General features: G+C 41.5%; 2 protein-coding genes across 5 annotated transcripts in view; one reads left to right on the top strand and one right to left on the bottom strand.

Moving 5' to 3' along the window:
* Positions 1-1,066: 1,066 nt before the first annotated feature.
* rps6kl1 (ribosomal protein S6 kinase-like 1) lies at positions 1,067-11,851 on the bottom strand. The gene is made up of 11 exons (XM_034160014.1): positions 11,642-11,851; positions 10,152-10,326; positions 9,786-9,910; positions 9,468-9,560; positions 8,591-8,638; positions 5,121-5,253; positions 3,566-4,990; positions 3,186-3,275; positions 1,592-1,674; positions 1,415-1,510; positions 1,067-1,327 (listed from the first exon to the last, which is right to left on the bottom strand). Exons 2-11 carry the CDS (start codon positions 10,285-10,287, stop codon positions 1,217-1,219), a joined length of 2,340 nt encoding a protein of 779 aa, XP_034015905.1. The 5' UTR covers positions 10,288-10,326; positions 11,642-11,851; the 3' UTR covers positions 1,067-1,216.
* LOC117501175 (leucine-rich repeat-containing protein 74A) overlaps positions 4,894-18,074 on the top strand; it is a 29,843-nt gene continuing 16,662 nt past the window's right edge. For 2 of the 4 annotated variants that reach the window (XM_034160017.1, XM_034160016.1), the window contains exon 1: positions 17,337-17,706. In XM_034160017.1, coding sequence (XP_034015908.1) covers positions 17,619-17,706 — 88 coding nt within the window. In that variant the 5' untranslated portion in view covers positions 17,337-17,618. Of the gene's footprint in view, positions 5,009-16,613; positions 16,763-17,336; positions 17,707-18,074 lie in introns of those variants that run through there. The other 2 variants (XM_034160019.1, XM_034160018.1) reach the window with 2 other exon arrangements.

The following is an 18,074-nucleotide window of genomic DNA, read 5'->3' as shown; positions in this document are numbered from 1 at the left end:
AATGATGGTAGCGGGTTTTTTTGTGAGACTAAAGTGATTTCCAGTATTAGTACCATGTAATACAAAGAAAACAAGGACAACTAACCTGAGTCACCAAGCTCAACTTTGAATTAGCAAAAAAAAAAAAAAATCATGATCCATGAAGCCTTTGTGTTTTGTGCAAAATGTTTTTACATTCTCTGCCCCCCTGGTGGTCACAATTCTAATCAAAATGCACCCAAAGTCAAACTTGTTTGACCTGAGGTGATCTTATGTATCATGTTCTACTTTGATATATGAAGTCTTTATTGAAATATGTATACAGTTTATACAGCCCCCTGGTGGCCACTGTTGGATACTGAATCGTTGAAATTGTTCAACCCCTTTTTGGGAGGTGATGTACATCAAGATTCATCTTGATTTGAAGAGTTGGTCAAGATATTGTGTACACGTCGACCACATGGCTACACACACATGGAGTTGAGAAATTCCTTGACATGCCTGTTTAAGCCCTTCTGGGCCTATATATCCCATCGATGGGAAATTTCACTTTTATTTGTGAGATACAAGTCAAAATGAGGCGGGTAGTAGGGGGTTAAATAAAAAGTTGGTCAGTTGGGGTGCCTGCCCTGAAGATTAAATTAGAAGTTGATATGATGCTGTGAGACGATGTCCTCTTAGAGAGGTTTCTTCATGGAATTGAATAAAAAAAACAATTGATTTTTGTTCTTACAGGAGTGTTTGGACTTTTCACATTTTGTTTTCCTGATGATTTGTTGATGAAAGGGGTTGGGGGAAAACATAAATCAAATCAGATCAAATTAAATCAGAAATCTGTCCATAATTCTGCATGCAGTTTAGTTTTATGCAGAGTGGATAACATTTTTTTTAATAACTAAAAATAAATTTTGAGACTTGACTCATGTTTGGGATCCCAAGGACTCATCAAAAAGAACCAAAAGCTTAATGAAAAGGCAAGACTTTACTTTGGTATTTAATAGCGGAGATAAAAATTATTTTTTACATTTAATGCATGGATATAAAGTAGCATACAATGTGACAAAATTACAGCAGCCTTAGTTTTTATTGAGGGTGTCTCACAAAAACTGAAAATCTAATATCACCTTTTCTTTCAGTTATTGATGTGGTTTTTCTTTGAGGAGCACAAAGTGCTGCAGCAGGTTGGCCACATGAAGACGCTGGATGTCAGGACGAGAGGTATCACCGAGTGGACCCTCTAGGAGCTCAGAGCTTTCCAGGACATGGCACTGAAGAAGGGGTGACACTTGATGTCGCTCACGCCTCCACCTCCAGAGCCGAGACGGTAGCCGGCATCAAATTGAAGCAGCTGTGGAGCAACACAGTGGATGACGGTATGTACACTATGTTTGGAGCATAGTGTGAACCCTTAAAATGTCTTGGTCTAAACGCTCACCTCTATGAGCAGGGATGCAGCGGCGGTGCTCAGGTGGTCGGGGATGAGGAGCTGGGTGTGGGAGTGGATTCCTGCTGGATGGAGCTGCCACAGAGGCTGGAACATGAGAAACCAGCATGATGAATAGAGCTGAACACTAGCAGGCTTTAGTCGGTAAGATTTGACATTACGTCTTACCATTCCTGTCAGAAGTTCAAACAGCAGAGCTCCGAGACTCCACCAATCACAAGCTTCTGTAATTTTTGACACCCCGCCGACTTCTGTTGGCACAGTAACGAGGATGTAAGTAGGCACTGCTTTTCCCTGCGTCTGGTTTGAGCACAAAGTGAGCTAACGGCGTCATGCCACTAGGTGGCAGCTTCTATCAAGCACAGCCTGAGTTGGTTCACTGACCAAACAAGACAATCCAGGCTCAGTATAACATGTCCTACTACACAAAAATGTATAATACTGCAGAGCAGGGAGCTCACTGGATAAGGAATTCAGTAACCAATATGTAGACCCGGATTGGATTCTTGATCGTGCCAACTGTCGTTCCATGCAGACAGAGTCATAGACTCAACACCACACTGTGGAATCCGAAGATAAGCCTAGGCGCCAAGGAGCCTTGGGGCCAATGTAGGCCTTAGCACTACTTCTTCCCAGAGCAGTAGGTATACCCTAGGGGACAGTTAGAGATTACCCAGCAGTCAAAATTTAACAATTCTCCAATCATGGTGAAAAGAATGCCACATTATTTGTCTGATTATAAAGATCCCAAAAAGCTATAGTTTGAACTGTCTGCAGCCAAAGGTTATGGCGTTATGGGGTAAAAACAGCAAAAAATGTGACAAACACCAGTTTGAATTGGTACAGAGGCCAAAAAGTATAGTTGCTCCCAATTACTTACGAGTTGAGCCATTTAAATTTTTTTTAAATTTATTTTAAAGGAATCGTTTTGACTATACTGAGTGCTTTGGTTGCAAAGGTATCCTCCATTGGGTTCTGTCGTGTCTTGGTGCGTAATGTGATAACTAATCATACCAGACGGCACAAACTATTAAATGTCTGGATGGATTTTTACCAAACATGGTGGGAATATTACTTGGCCAGCCAACTCGAGATGGTTAACCTTTGGAGAGTGTCGACTAAAGGTCAAGGTCAATCAAAAACATGTTTTCTGCTATATTTCAACAGCCAGTAGAGCTAGAGAAATGATCTAAAGTTTGATTAACAAAATATTTGTTATTGAAAACGCTGTGCAGACTCAAAAGCTTGCACGTACTACTAACATGAACTGATGGACTTGGATATATCCCAGCATGCAGAGCATTCAGAGTTTGCATCAGTCTTCTGAGCCCTTTCATTTTGAAAATGAGATTTTTAAGGCAGCAAGTGAACTTCCGTTTTTAAGTACAGCCATTTTAATCCTTTTTACAGCGAATAATTTGTATCACCTTGAAACCAAAATATGAGCAACTATAATTTTTTAACCCTTTGTCACATTACTGCCCTTCTTACCCTCTAACTCAGTAACTTTCAGCTGTAGCTAGCACAAACTATACCTTTTTAGAGTTTTATGGTCAGACACATAATGTGGTATATTTTTCAACCTGACTGCACAAGGTCTTGTGCAAGTCTTTAATTTAACCCACTGTAGCCGCTACTCTGGGAAGGTCACCGTACACTTTTTTTGTATAGGTCATGGTATGCTGAGACTGGAGTGTATGTGTCTTTTGGTCACCTTTAACTGTACCGACAACCTGCTCATCTCTTGGATTAACAGTTTTACCTGGAGCACAGTACATTTGTTCCATGGCTTTGGAGTTAATCTCTGACTGAACCTCACTCCACTGGCCGAAAAATGTCAAGCACACCTTTCCTGTGAAAACATGAAATCAAATTGGGAAACATTCTTTTGATTTTTGTACATACAGTCTCAAAAACAAGGGTGGCCATGTACGCCATGAAGGACTGCAACAATGCAGGTTTTCCTTGGTTACCTGTCGCCTCAGCAGGTTATTTCATACATGACCAGGACTTTAAATTGGGGAGGCGGGGGGGGGGACTTATCAGTAAAATCACTTGATGAGGCGATCGATTGCAAGGAAAACCTACGCCGTCTTGCACCTTGTTGCCCAATCCTGCTGTAAAGGTATTGGATCAACTCACCGTTGCTGGTGAGGAGTACATTTCTTGGGTTCAGATCCCGACACATGATGCCGTGTTGGTGCAGGCTCTCAAGAGCCAGGAGGATCTGCGCACCCCAGACACGCACGTCTGCCTCAGGAAGCCCCCAGCAAGTCTGCATCACCTTCTCTTTGGTATCGGAGGGCTTTCTAGGCAATTGAGGCAGGTGGCACCAGCCGTCCACCTCGATGATCTGGTCTGCACACTGACCCTCTGATCCCTCGGAATTCAGGAAGGCGTCCCTGCTCTCTCTCGTCTTTTGGTTTGCCATTTCATCAAGGTCAAATTGTGAACCTTCTTTTTCAGGCACGTCTTTCTGTCCAGGACTCGGGGGTTTCCAGGCCTCCTTCACCAACTGTCCTCCATCTCTACAGAGAGATTCCCCTTTATGTTTCATGGAGACACCTGAAAGTAGCTCCTGTTTTCCTGTAGTGGTTTGACAAAGAGAAGTAAAAGGGGAACGGGGATTTTCTAAAAGAGATCCTCTGTCTGTTTGGTCAGGAAACACTGTTTGGTCTGTGCTCCTGGTGATGACCATTTCCTTTCTTTCCTGTGTGGTTGAACTGTTGCTGCCCATTCCACCTGTGGGTTGTTGGACTGTAATCAAATCTGCAGGGTTCCCACTTAAAAGAGATTCTTGGTGAGATCCATTGTAATTCCACGATACCCTGCCATGGATCTGGCTTTGGCAATGGACAGGAAGATGCAAAGTGGCGGGAGAGGTATTCAAACTGTTATTTCCCACCTTTAGAACTGAGGTCTGGTTTGTATGAGGTGGCATTTGTGCTGGCGAGCTGTCTGTCACTGCATAGGGGTTTATTTTCACACAGTCGTGCGCCGGATCTACGGCTTTCCACGCAACTTCAAAGTGAGAGCTGCACTCCGTCAGTCCCATTACGGCTTTCTTCTTGTGGAGCTCTGACATGACATCAAGAGCGTGATTGACACGAGTGCATGAAAGAGGAAGAACAGGCTTTTCCTGAGTTTGGCTGGAATGCAAACACAAGCTCGGAGCTGGTGGGTGAATGCGAGCGCTGACTTGTGTCTTTGTCGGACTTGAAAGCAGAGTCAGACGATCGAGCCTGCTGTAAAATGACACCGCAGAGCATGTGCTCTGTAGACAGCCTGTCTCCTCGATGTAGGAGTGAGTCCCGCAGCTCTCCAAACGCTGCTGAGTCTCGTGCCAAGACGTTGGGAAGTCGGTGTCTGGGCTCTCGTCGTTTAGTCTCTCTGAGGGTGGGTTGTATCTTGTGCTGCCGCTGACCTGATGCTGGTAGTCTGTGCTTATTGTAGGCGAGGTGTAGCTGGTCTTCAATTTGATGCTGGGTTGACCACAACTGAAGCACTCTGGGTGTTCCTTGGCTTTTTCATTCCTCAGCTTGTGCAGCTTGGAGAAGAGCCTTCCGCCTACAAGGATAAGAGTAGGTGAGTAATCGGGGAAATGTGGCCTTAAACCTTGTTTCGGTGTGCATGAGGCACCAGATGAAAACTGGTGAAAGAAGTGATCCAGATTACAATCTGGAAGAACAGACCTCACCTTTCACGTGTTCAAGATGTAGGTACACGGCGTGTTCGCTGACGTAATACCTTAGCAGTTTCACCATGTACGGGACCCCCTGTGGAATGATGGTAGGTTGGTCTCTGCTCTCCCAGCTCGACTTGACCAGACTCTGCAAAAAAACAGAATAAACTAAAGATCTATGATCAAGCTCACAAACTGATACCCCCCTCCCCTGCCTAGGTGCTTGCATCCAGTGGTAGTAAAAAAATTTTCATGAAACAGTCGAATTAACAAAGTGGTCAACAACTGTCTACGTAGCTCAGAAATATTATGCATGAACGTCCAGTTATCACTTGTTGAAGATGTCGGACTGGGATTATTTTCCTTGATGTAAATCTTCCAGTGGTGGGCACAGATAACCGAAAAATTAACTTCGATAACTTTTCGATTATCTGTTATCTGTGATAAAGATAAAATGATAACCCCCCCCCCAAAATGTATCGGAAGTTAGCGATAACCTATAAATTCCAGTATTGTCTCCGGTACACTTACAACTACTAACAAGCTGATTTTGAGTTTTAACACCACGATCACTTTTGGAAGCATCAAAAGCAACAACAGACCCAAACAATGAGTCAGCACTTCTGTCTTTGAGCGTCCTGCCCCCTGCTGGAAGCTTCTGTTTACGACATTGCTTCCAGCACAGAAGCAACTGAGAGGAGCCACACAGCTCAACTCTCTACCCAATCACAGCTTGAATACTGCCATGAACACTACTGGCCAGTAGATGGTAGTAGAGACCTTGAAAACTTGCAAACACAAAATTCCAGATAATCTGTGTTGCTACTTGCTACGTTTAAGATGCGTGGAATTTAATAAAAGCAAACAAACACAATAACAACGTCTATAAACCCAGAGAATATATTCACGTGAGTTTTAGGCACTAGAGTTTAATGCTGTTGTCCTGATCAGAGTGTCTGAAATGCATTTCTCCTGTCGTGAACGTACTGAGATTACGTACTGAGATTACCCTATCCCATAATGCACCTGGACACAGCATGCCCCATACTAAAACCTTAAAAATTAGTGCATTACTTTAAAACTCAAACATATATCTGATATTTTCATTTTATAAAACTTCAAAGTGACGTTAATTTAAGGGTGAGTCTTAGACTACGGGCACTTATGTCCTTTGATCATATTGTATGAAAAACAGAAAAAAGGGGAAATTTCACACTTTTATAGTTATCTTTACAATGAACATGTGTTAAGAAATTTGTTCTAGTAGTCTATGATGACTGTTTCACCTTTTTTCAGCATCATTATATGCAAATATTGCCGTTTTGTGCTTGTCCCACACCCAGACTTTTGATCTTCAATGATAAAAATGAATGGTAAAGAAACGTTTTTTCTAATGTTTTAAAATATCTCTGAATAAAATATCAGTAAAATAATCAAAACATAATTGGGGTATTCAATGTCATACAGCTGTTGTGATTTTTTTTTTTTAAACAAAATGTAGTTGTCCCACACTATTGCCGTAATTTCCACCACAACACTGTAATGTCCCTTTAAACAGTTTGTATGAAAGATTGTTTGGGTAGTTTCTATGGAGATAAACAGTGACATCAGAGCACATGTATATAGCGCCAAATCACAACAAACAGTTGCCCCAAGGCGCTTTATATTGTAAGGCAATGGTGTGGTGGAAATTACATTCACAAGGCCAATAGTGCCCGTAGTTAAAGAATCACCCTTAAATAACTTGTCCGAAATAAGTTTGGTTAAAATTTGAACCATAAGTTAAAAATGTATGCCTCTGGATGACTTGGGTGATATTGGCCATGTATCAGTAGGGGGTTAAAAAAAGAGTTTTTTTTCATTTTGGTGACCAGTTCTCCTTTGCCTGCAGAGGATAGAGTGGTTTCTTCTAGAAGCAGCTCTCCTCTGTTTGCAGAGGATAGAACAACACATCTGTTCACTTTTGTTTACCACATTAACTATCGGAAGATAATTAGTCTGATAATGGTTTTCAAAGTTATCTGAAAAGATAATCCGATAATGAAAACTTTATCTTCGATAGTTATCGAATTATCGGAACTGTGCCCACCACTGAAATCTTCATATACTGTAGTGTGCTACCACTGTGTGTGGCGTTTCAGTGAAAAACACCAATCAGTTGCATTAGTTCAACACAAAATTCCAATTATCTCCCCCTGAAGAAGTCGGACTGGAGTTCTGTTTCTTCGTGTACATCTTGCTACGGTGCTCTATCTTTGTTGTGAAGTTTCACTGAAATCCAACAAACTGTTCAAGGAATTTTTCTGAAATTTGGTCCAGATGTTCCTTGAGGGAATGTCTAGTCCTGATAAACTGAGTTTTCCAATTGAATCCCAGCACACCCCAGAAAAATAAACTGTTTCAGGCAAATGCATACAAATGACGTACTTAATGCTACTTTCCCACGTATTTGGACAAAATGACTTTCTTGTCCAAAGGATTTCAGGGTCTCTTGAGCTTTTTTACTCCACCTGCCTAAAAATCAGCCATCTCAAACTTAAAATATCCAAGAGCCCACTGGCCTTTTTCCAAACTCCAACAGGAACTTGATTGTAAATGAAAAATAACAAAAATGATACATTCTGTGAAATTCCAATGAGCATTTGCAGTCTGATTTTTTTTTTTTTTTTTTCCTTTTCCCCAGAAAAGCACAAAACTGGCGATGCCCTTTCAGCCGATGCATTTCACCACGACTGATGCAATCCTTACAAGTCATAAAAAAATGTTTTCCGATAAATAATTCAGCACCAGCTGTGCACATATTGATATTTTATACTTCTGGCTTTTCTCATGAGGGGCGACGCCAGTTTTTGTTTTCTTCTCCATCGCTGTTGGCTGACCATTAATAACTCATCCCATCATCACAGTCATTGACAAAAACGTGTTTAGGATCCACTGATGATTGTACCAGCCTTCTGCTGGGAAACTGTACGACCAAGAAGCAAAATAATCACAAGAAGTATTTAATAATGAACGACGAGGCTCACCACAGCCTTCAGGTTGTCGGTTTGAGACCTCTACTCATTAAACATTCATGACACTCTGTCGTGGAACCATGGAAATATAGTTCCTGTCTGATCACTCGTCTTTCATCAAACGAGGGGCCTAGAAAGGCTGTAGTTTGGTCGTCTAGAGATCTGCGGCTGTAGTCGTTGGTTGTGCACTGATGATTGAAATTTGAGGTGTGTTTGCAGCGGCTTAAACGCTGAAAGCTTTCAGGCAGATCAATGGTGGATGATACTCGGGGAGAAGAGGAGGAGAGTGCTTCGACAGGGATGCTGCAGAAGACCAGCAGCAGCTTGCTGCCAGAGGACGGTATCAAAATGACGGTGGAGGTGGATTAGCTGATGTACCTGTTTTGAATTTATATCTGACCAAGCGATTCCTAATCGTTGTGCCTGTTGTGGTTTCTGCTTCTGTTCTGTGGAAGACAAGTGAAGACTCACCTTTACCACGAAGGTCTCTTTATTCACCAGACTTTGGACAATCAGCACCTTTAGGATGAAAGATACATTTTTTTTCAGGAGACCACAGGAAAGCAGATAAATTATCTTAATATACTGAGCAAAACATGCAAAGCCTCCATCAACTTACTTAAATTTTTAATATGACTTGGAAGAGTTTTAATGCAAGTCCAGATATGAAAAGAAAGGTGACTGTTGCCTGGTCAGTTTTCATATTCACAAAAACCATGGAATGGTTGAAAATTGTCCTCCTAAACTTCATTCCCATCTGGAATTGTGTGTCCTTGACTGGACGCAAACACACAACCTCAGAAGCAGACGAGCTAACAAGGAAGCTAAAACCCAAGGTGTTGGGTACTTGTGTACATGTGATTTCTTAGTTTTTTATTTTTAATAAATTTACAAAAATTAAAAAAAAACAAACACTTTTTTACATTGTCATTATGGGGTATCCTGTGTAGAATATTGTGGAAAAATTGATTTCATCCATTTTGGAACAAGTCTGTAACATAACAAAATGTGTAAAAAGTGAAGTGCTGTGCATTCTTTCAGGATGCACTGTATCACTTATCAAAAGAGAAGGCGAGGTAGCATGATTCCTCATCGCTGCAGAGGCAAAAACGTGAAAGGAAATAAAATTGTGACTGGTGACAGCATAATGTAATCTCCAAGTTCACCGTTAGATGGCACCAATTCCTCCACACTTCAGCTTTCATCAATATATATCATCATATTGCTACTGCTGGTTTGAAAGTTTTGCTGAGCCCATAAAGTATTTCTCAATCTGCAAGTGAACATTTGGAACGTGGTGAAAACACAAAATCAATGCAGATGTTGAAACAGAGAAAATCTGTCTGACCTTATCGCTCACCCCCACGACCTTACACATCTCCAGATCCTCCACAGGAGAACTCAAGTGTCTGATAGGACGAAACCTCAGACTGCTGTAACCCTGGTGATAAAAGCCACAAAAGATTAAAAACAGAGTAAGGAACAAAGGTCGTCTTCCCCCCACAGAATTCAGCTGAGTGGGAAACATCGAGGGGCTAAATATTCCATCGGACACTGTTTTCTGCAGCTCAAAACAGCTGACTGAGGATTTTGAGGGGTTCATCCAGCGAGAGGGTTTGGACTTTCCAACAAATCCACTGTTAGTTTAAAATGATGATAGTCTTACCCCTAACTGAGAGTTTCCTTTTTCCAGGTTGTCATGGAGATGTGTAATGAAGATTTCTTCAGCCCTCTTCAGGTACTGCGTTGTTTTCCTCTTCACGGCTTCCCGTCGATCCTTGTTCAGGTCCACTGTGAGACGGAATAAGTGTCAGACACGAGTGGACAAACCCGCATCACACACGCTGTCCCAGAGTAAATAAAGGAGAAACAGCTGAGTGACACAATAAGCAGAAGTTGGATTTAACCTTTGAACAATCTTCCTGTTTTTTTTTTGTTTCCTCCTGTCACGTGTGTGCCAACATGCCTCTTTAAATTTTCCTCTCTGACACACATAAAACGATGACAAAGCGATCACATGCTGCTCACTTACGCTGGACCCCGTTCAGCAGTAAATCCACGCCGTTCTTGTAGTAACTGAACGCTGCCTCGTAGTCCTCGTTGACCTCGCTGTCCAGCGCCATGTGGATCTGCTTGGCTGCCTCCACCAGGTAGTCTCGCTTTGCCATCACTGCCTTTTTGGGGATCCTTGAATGGGCCAGATGGGCCTGAGGACAGCAGGAAAAAATAATTGCAATCATGCAAATAAACTCATTTTCATTCAGTGTGGCTTTGACATTTGAACAACTCTGTTTAAATCCTTTACCCTCAAGCGAACGAGTGGGGTCATTTATGACCCCGGGAATATATTTTTGTGCACCATTTTTCTAATTTTAATGAGAAAGACGTTTCCTAACATGAATTTGTCAATTTGTCCTGCATTTGTTCATAGAATTTTGCAAGGAACAGCCAATGCGTGTGGCAAGAATAATCCAAACTTGTGTGCGCTCACTTATGATCCCCCGGGGAGATCTGAGATTTTGGACATTATAGCTTCAGAGGGTGTAATTTGCCAACTTTAATAATTATATTATACTGTTTTGCAAGGAAGCCAACAGATCTCGAATAGCAAGATTTACAGCTGCATAAGCATTGAGATTGATTCTTCATGCCCGGAGTGAGGATGAAAATAGCTCATGATTGTCGCAAAGGATGCCTTATGATTTCTTTGAGTTTTGTGCTAAAGTCTTCAGGTCGGTGTTTAGTCAACTGATCCAGTTGACTAAAACTCAACTGGGTTTAAAAAAAAAAGCTGATTTGTACCAAACAGGCACACATTTGGAGAATTGCTCAGGCAATCAATCATTGGGGTCAAAGGTCATATCTGCTTGTCTGTTTGATGGCTTTCTGCTCCCACGTCCTTTTGCTGAGTTCTACCAAACTTAGTACATCAAGGAAGATTGATCCCAAAATTGCCCAAACGTCAAAGTTGTTGGAGTCAAACGTTGGATCACTGCCGCCTTTAACTCTCTTCTCTTATGGAAATGAATAAACTCAGCACTCACTGCACCAGACTGAAACTTTACAGGTACTTGAACCGTAAGTAAGACCCTCTGGCTGCCCCCTTGTGTTTAGTTTCAGTCAGCTTGATTTGGTGTAAGTTTCACACCGGTTGTGTCACACCGGATGCCCTTCTGACACAACTCCACGTTACATGGAGAAATGTGGCAGGGGTAGAGGTTTGAACCAGGAACCTTCTGCACTGAAACCAAACACACTAACCACTCTCTAATATGCAAATCAAAGCTCAGACTTACATTTAACGCGATTTCACTCGAGAATCCACCGATAAAACCAACACCTCAGTCTGCTCTGAACTCAAAACAGGAAACTCGTCCAAAAAAAAAAAAAAAAAAAAAAAAAAAATCACAACTCGGCTGTTAGATTCACAAGAAACCAAAGCTTAAACAGAAGTTGTTCAAAGTCGAAAGTGAAAGTGCAACTCGCCAGACTGCAGACGAGTGTATTTGTGTCGTGACTCGCCTTTGCTCCGTGCTCTTATTGGCAGGATTCATGTCCGTGCAGTCACACCTCGCTCAGCGGGACCGTGGTGCCTCCAAAGTGTTCGGTTCTTCTCCTCAGGTTCTTGCAGCAGAAGGCAATGGGCCTGAAGCAGAGGAAAGAAAGGGTTAAGCTCCAGAGTAGCTGGGAGGGAAGTGAGTACAGGCGAGCGCCGACTATTTCCGATGAATGGACAGAAGCGACACCGGATGACACGGAGATGACTCAGAGTGAGGAGGCACATTCTTGTAGATTAATAATTACCCAACACCGCCTCCAACACACAGGTCTTTCCCCCTGTTCTTACAATGTAGCTGTTAAAGCATCCATGCAACAACAACAAAATCCATCCTCCCCGAATCACACGGGATGGATTAACACATTTTCTGCAGCGGTGCTGCCGTCACGCCCTGCAGGAACAGACCCATTTTGTTTTGCACATTCAATCCGTCCATCAGGCTCATGGTCACAGAGGCGACATCATCTCAGGACCCGGTGTGGACTCCAGCAAGACAATCATTTTTTTGGGGGGGTGGTGAGTGCTAAAAAGAGACAAACATGCACAGATGCGCGCACTGTACCTGACACCGCGCAGCCGCCGTCCCAGCATCAGCACCAGCCTCTGGCCTCAGCCGACACCCCTCAGGAGCGGCGGAGGAGGACAGAGCTGCTGATTGGCTCAGCATGATGTCACGCTACAGGACCGTTTTTTCCAGCATCCTCTCATCCTGACAGATGCTGTCGCCTTAAAGAGACGGTGCTGCATTTCCACACCGGTGTTTTAAATTCAGAATTACAGTCTGAATGCAGCACTCGACAAATCTCACCAGAACGGTTGAGGAATATTTTTTTTGTTTTTTTGCTGCTGCTGCAGGAGGTTCGAGCTGCTTGGAATCTGTAATGTGATGGGGCGTGTTACTCTGTACCAGATGGGACCAGGATCCCACGACAGCACAAAGGATAAGCCCCCACCCGAGGGTGTGTGTGTGTGTGTGTGTGTGTGTGTGTGTGTGTGGAAGCACCAGCTGGTGATGAGAAGGGGGAGGAGAACATAAAGCTCTAAGGTTTCATTTATAATCCAGAAAATCCATGAAAATCATCATGATCACTTTTTTTTTAAATACATTGAATAAGTTGACTTTTTCCAACGCTACTCATGTTTAAATGTGGGGCGGCACAGTGGTTTGTACTCCTGCCATATAATAAGAACATTCCAAAGCCAATTTAGTTATTTATACAGTGTCAAATAACTCCAAGGTGCCACACGTGAGAGAGGTTTCAACTTTACAAGCTCCATCTGCAAACAGACTGGCAACTGTGAAAAGGGGTTTAAACTCCCTGGAGCAGTTTTTGCATGGGCGGGGGATCGGGGGGACATGTCCCCCCCACCTTTTCAACCAGGGGGGACAGAATATGGTATCCCCCCCCCCCCACACACACCCCTTCTGACATATATGTGTGTACTTGAAACATGCTGTGTCAGTCTTATGTGCAAAACCATGTCAGAATAGTATCTTTGTTTCTGCAAGTTTGTATTTTTTAGCAGCATTGACTTGTTTCCAACACCTGTTTCTTGTTTGTCACATTCTGAATTTTCTGGGACTGCATTTGCCCAGATTTGAAACCAAAAATAGTTGCCTCTAGTGTCTACACATAAGTATCAATGGACCATATGCTAATTTATTAAATTCTGAAAGTTAGAAAAGGAAATCAGAAAAACTATGTGGTACCTCAGAAAGCCCATCTGCAATTGTTGCTTAATCTCCAAAATCAGTCTATGCAAGCGAAATTATGTTCAGTATGAGTGTCGTCATTAGTGCCACTTCGAAAATTAAATTCATGAGAAGTAATTTATCCTAAACTTATGATCTGTTGTTTGACATGAAAAAACAAATCTTGAGAAAAAAATACAGTATGCGATAGTTAATAATTATTAAGAGCCTGTTCTTTCATATTTATGAATACATTTTACCACATTGCAGTTGTTTTATTTTAATGAAAACTCAACCTATCATTCTTTTTGAGTTCTACATATGTGGTGATACCTTATTTACACCAGGATGTTAATAAAATCAATGCTGGCTATTCTCAGAATAAAGTACTTATATCCACAGTTTCAAATTGCATAAGTCAAATGGTGTCCACTTTATGGTCTTCTCAAAACATTAAAATTACTGTTCTGGATGCTCAGAATGCATCTGAGCTCATCTAGAAACCGTTGGCTTCTGGGGGCCTAAAGCGGCCCCCACACCCCAGCCTATGGGCTTCGGCCCTGCAGGCTTCGCACTTTGTCCCCCCCAATTTCTAGTTCTAAATTGCGCCCTTGAGTTTTTGATTTTAGGAAAAAAAAAATCCTCAAGCAGACCAGACTTTTACGGGTGACCATCTGCTTTGACCGTACGAACAAATAAAACGACACAAAAAAGAATTGTCAGAACATGAGGAGATAGAAATGTTGCTGCTAAGCAATCATAATCCAGTGCAGGGGCGGCTGTAGAAATGATGACATTATATGTTGCCCCTTCCCGCAAACAGACTTTTTTCATCAGTCTGCACAGGCAAGAACTCAGCCATTAAATATACTGTACACATTTTAAACCCATGTGTATTAATTTATTGTATGCTGTGATTTAAAAAAAAGAATAAGCAATTGTATTGTTTTTTATCTTGTAATAGTGTTAGAGTATCCATTGTGTTTATTACTGGAATTAAAAGGCTGGTTGGGTCAATAATGTTGCAACAGAAAGGAATAGATGTTATACTATGTGCTGCTACGAGAGATTATACTACCTCCACTATAAAGGCTATTACAAAACCAGAGCACCGCACTCATAGAGCGTAAACATCCACCAAAACTAGTTTCCAACTCCACAAATTTTCACATTGGAAAGCATTTTCAAGGTCAACATCCTGTTAGAAGTGGCATTCCATAAGATAAAATATAATACAAAATATAGGTCAAAAGGGCTTTTCAATGTTAAAATCAAATATCCGCTAAATCCGCAATACGGATCAGATGCGGATCAAACTTAGTCTGTTCATTGAGAGTGTCACAAATGAGAGTGATTGAGGTGCTTTGGATTGAGATATAATGCAAAATGTACATTAAATGGGTTTTGCAAAATTAAATTCAAACGCCCACAAAAACCACAATCCAGATCAGATCTGGATCAAACTTTGTCAGGCGATGGTGAGTGCCAGTCTGCACCTCACTTTCAAATATGACTGTGTTTGGGGTTATGTTTGATCAAGATATAACGTAAAATATACATTAAATGTCAAATTTGAGTGGCCACAAAATGTAATCTGGATCAGTCAATAAAGGATACCATTCTACATAATGCTCTCAAATATGAAAGAAATTTGATCTTTGTTGGCAGTTTAATGCGTTTAATGTTAAAGATAGGGATTTTTCCTGACTTTGCCCATTGACCTATGACCTTGACAATTGAATCTGTTCTTGCCTATCAGGATATGAATCTTCAGTAAAAATTTCATAATGATATATGAAAAATTGTGGGCTCCAGGCTGCGTACAGACAAACAGGGACAAAAACATTGTTTCTGGCAATGAGAGAAAATCGAAAGATCTTGCTTCTGACCACCAGCATGTGGGACCCCCAGGTGACAACCTACTCTGCCTGTGCCACATGCCTGCCCTGATCCAGTGTTCACAATGACAGAGGGCCTGAAATGAAAATGAGGAGGCGAAGACCAGAGTCCTAGAAATTAGGACAGTTCCTAGTTCTAACACCAACCCAAATGCTGTTCAACAAGCCCCCAAAATGACATCCCATAAGCAAATCCTGAGGTTCAAATGAAGACCACACACACCCTGCACCCAGGGGCCACATGCAGATTGCCCACCCAAACCCCTGTGTGCCTTTTGCATGTCCTCCCCGTGTCTGTGTGGGTTTCTGTTTCTTGTTCTGGTTTACTCCTACCTTTATAGTGGAGCAGGTAACTGTAACAATTGTTCATTTCTGGAAACAAGCACCAAAACTGGCACACATACACCTTAGACATTACTCTTTTGTAAAAGCACATTAGCCACCTAAATTTTCAATAGGCAGCCAAGTAGGGGTCAATTGAAGAATTACACAGGGGTCAAAATTTAAAAATGCTCCAATCATGTTGAAAACTATACCACATTATTTGTCTGATTATGGAGATTCCAAAAAGGTATAGTTTGGACTATCTATGACTGAATATTATGGAGTTATGGGGTAAAAACAGCAAGAATGGTGACAAAGGTCAATTTCAGTTTGTACAAGGGTGAAAAGTTAAAGTTGCTCCAGTTTTGGTAAAAAAGTGGTGCAAATTATTGGTTGCGTTGATAGGATTAACAAATTGAATAGTTTTGACTGTGTTGAATGCTTGGTCTGAAAGGTAAAGGTCAAACAATGCAAGACGACCATTGGATTCTGTGACATGTGACATATGTTACCCCGTAACATGACATCTAAGCATGACACATGGTGCAAACTATTCCTTTTTAAAACCCTATTAACTATACCAATAATTTGCATCATGTTGTACAATAATTGGAGTAACTTTAACTTCTGACTCCTGTACAAACTGAAACTGACCTTTTGTCATCATTCTTGATGTTTTTACCCCATAACTCCAGAACATCCAGTCATAGATAGTCCAAACTATACCTTTTTGGAATAGTTATGATCAGACACATAATGTGGTATAACTTTCAATATGATTGAAACATTTTTAGTTTTGACCCCTATACAATTCTTCATTGACTCCTATTTGGCCCCCAATTGAAAATTCAAATGGCTAACTTACTTGTCTAAAAGTAACTAAGTTACGTATTTGTCTAAAATATATACCAAAAGGTATACACAGTCAAATTTTGGTGCTTGTAACCAGATTTGAACAATTCCTCTGCAAATATTCTGTTATCTGCTGCGCTATTAAAAAACAAACAACAACAAAAAATTTAAGTGCTTATTCCTGGTCTCTATATGTTTGTGAGCAACATATCTTGGAAATCTTAATTTCAATTTGCCTAATCTGGATTTGTAGGTGCATTGATCCTGTGGATGAGAAGAAGTGATTGGGTTTTGCGTTGGATCACACAATGATCAAGGTGAAGTTTAAATATTAAGGTCTGAAAAAATGGCTAATTTATGCACTCACATTTTTGCAAGAACTTATTTTCTTAAAAACGAACTCAGGAAAGAATGGTAAATGGACTAAATTTATATAGCACTTTTCTATCTGCATCAGATACTCCAAGTGCTTTACAATAATGCCTCACATTCACTCCGATGTCAGGCTGCTGCCATGCAAGGTGTTCACTACACACTGGGAGCAACTAGGGGATTAAAGACCTTGCCCAAGGGCCGTTAGTGATTTTCCAGTCAGGCTGGGATTTGAACCGAGGATCCTCTGGTCTCAAGCCCAACGCTTAACCACTAGAACATCACCTCCCCTATGACAGCTGTCTAAGAGTGATGATAATCCACCATACCCTCAAAATGCCAATGACACTACAGTTACTTTATTATATGTACTTCAATGGAATAACAAGGTCAGAAGAAATATCTCCACCTCCGTTATTTTTTCCTCATGTTTTCCCTCTGCAAAGTTAGTCGGTATGTCTGGAGAAGGCAGGCCTCAAAAAGTGAATGGAAGGAGATTAGTGAAGGAAGCCAACAAGAAGACCCCTCTGACTGTGACTAAACAAAAAGATTTTGAAATTTTAGTGACAGTTTGCCCAAAAACTCAGAGTGTAGATCTTTGTTTTTGTTCTTCGAGCTACTACGTTGGGGAATATAAAGCATTAAATATTCAAAAACTACCTGCTGGATGGGATTACCGCGGGTTGGTTTCATTTCACAGCAGCAGCGCTCTCAGATAAACTGTCCAAGCAGTTGGACCGTGTCTGTCGGCGTTCGGGACATAAACTGTGGAGTCTGTTTTATCGGCAATCCGGAGCGGTAATGTCTACACCGTCTCTACAGTCCCTCTCCTTGGAAGACGAGGATTATTTGTCTTCAGATGACTTTGACACAGATTTGGAGTCTGATGGTGAGAACGTTATTCTGCTGATTCCGTCCAATTCAAAGTCATTGGAACATCGTATTATAATCTGAAAAATGTTTGTTTGTTTGTTCCATGACTCCTCCGAGGTGCACGAGCCAGTTTCCACCAATCCAGACAGGTGCATGTAGGTTGACCACAAAATTGGTCTTAAAGAGTTGCTTTTGGCAAGGGTCAAGGTTATTGGATCAAAGGTCAACATTATGATTTTTATTATTATTATTATTAAGTCCACCAAACTTGGCACAGATATGGAGGAGGGAATCTGCAATTGTCCAGGTGGTATCAAATTTACCAAAGGTCAATCATTACAGCCAAGGTCAGTGGGGTCAAAGGTCAAATGGTATACCAATGAA

Source organism: Thalassophryne amazonica, chromosome 19, assembly GCF_902500255.1.
Source record: "Thalassophryne amazonica chromosome 19, fThaAma1.1, whole genome shotgun sequence".
Taxonomy (NCBI): domain Eukaryota; kingdom Metazoa; phylum Chordata; class Actinopteri; order Batrachoidiformes; family Batrachoididae; genus Thalassophryne; species Thalassophryne amazonica.
The sequence above is the reverse complement of the archived record's forward strand: the minus strand, read 5'-3'. Positions and strand labels throughout refer to the sequence as shown.

Excerpts from the sequence above, each read along its gene's own strand:
- rps6kl1 (XM_034160014.1), bottom strand. The coding sequence starts at position 10,287 with ATGGCAAAGCGAGACTACCTGGTGGAGGCAGCCAAGCAGATCCACATG. Across the intron at positions 9,561-9,785 it reads AAGGAAACTCTCAGTTAGGG|GGTTACAGCAGTCTGAGGTT; the intron begins GTAAGACTATCA and ends TTTTATCACCAG. Across the intron at positions 4,991-5,120 it reads ACATCTTGAACACGTGAAAG|GCGGAAGGCTCTTCTCCAAG; the intron begins GTGAGGTCTGTT and ends TTATCCTTGTAG.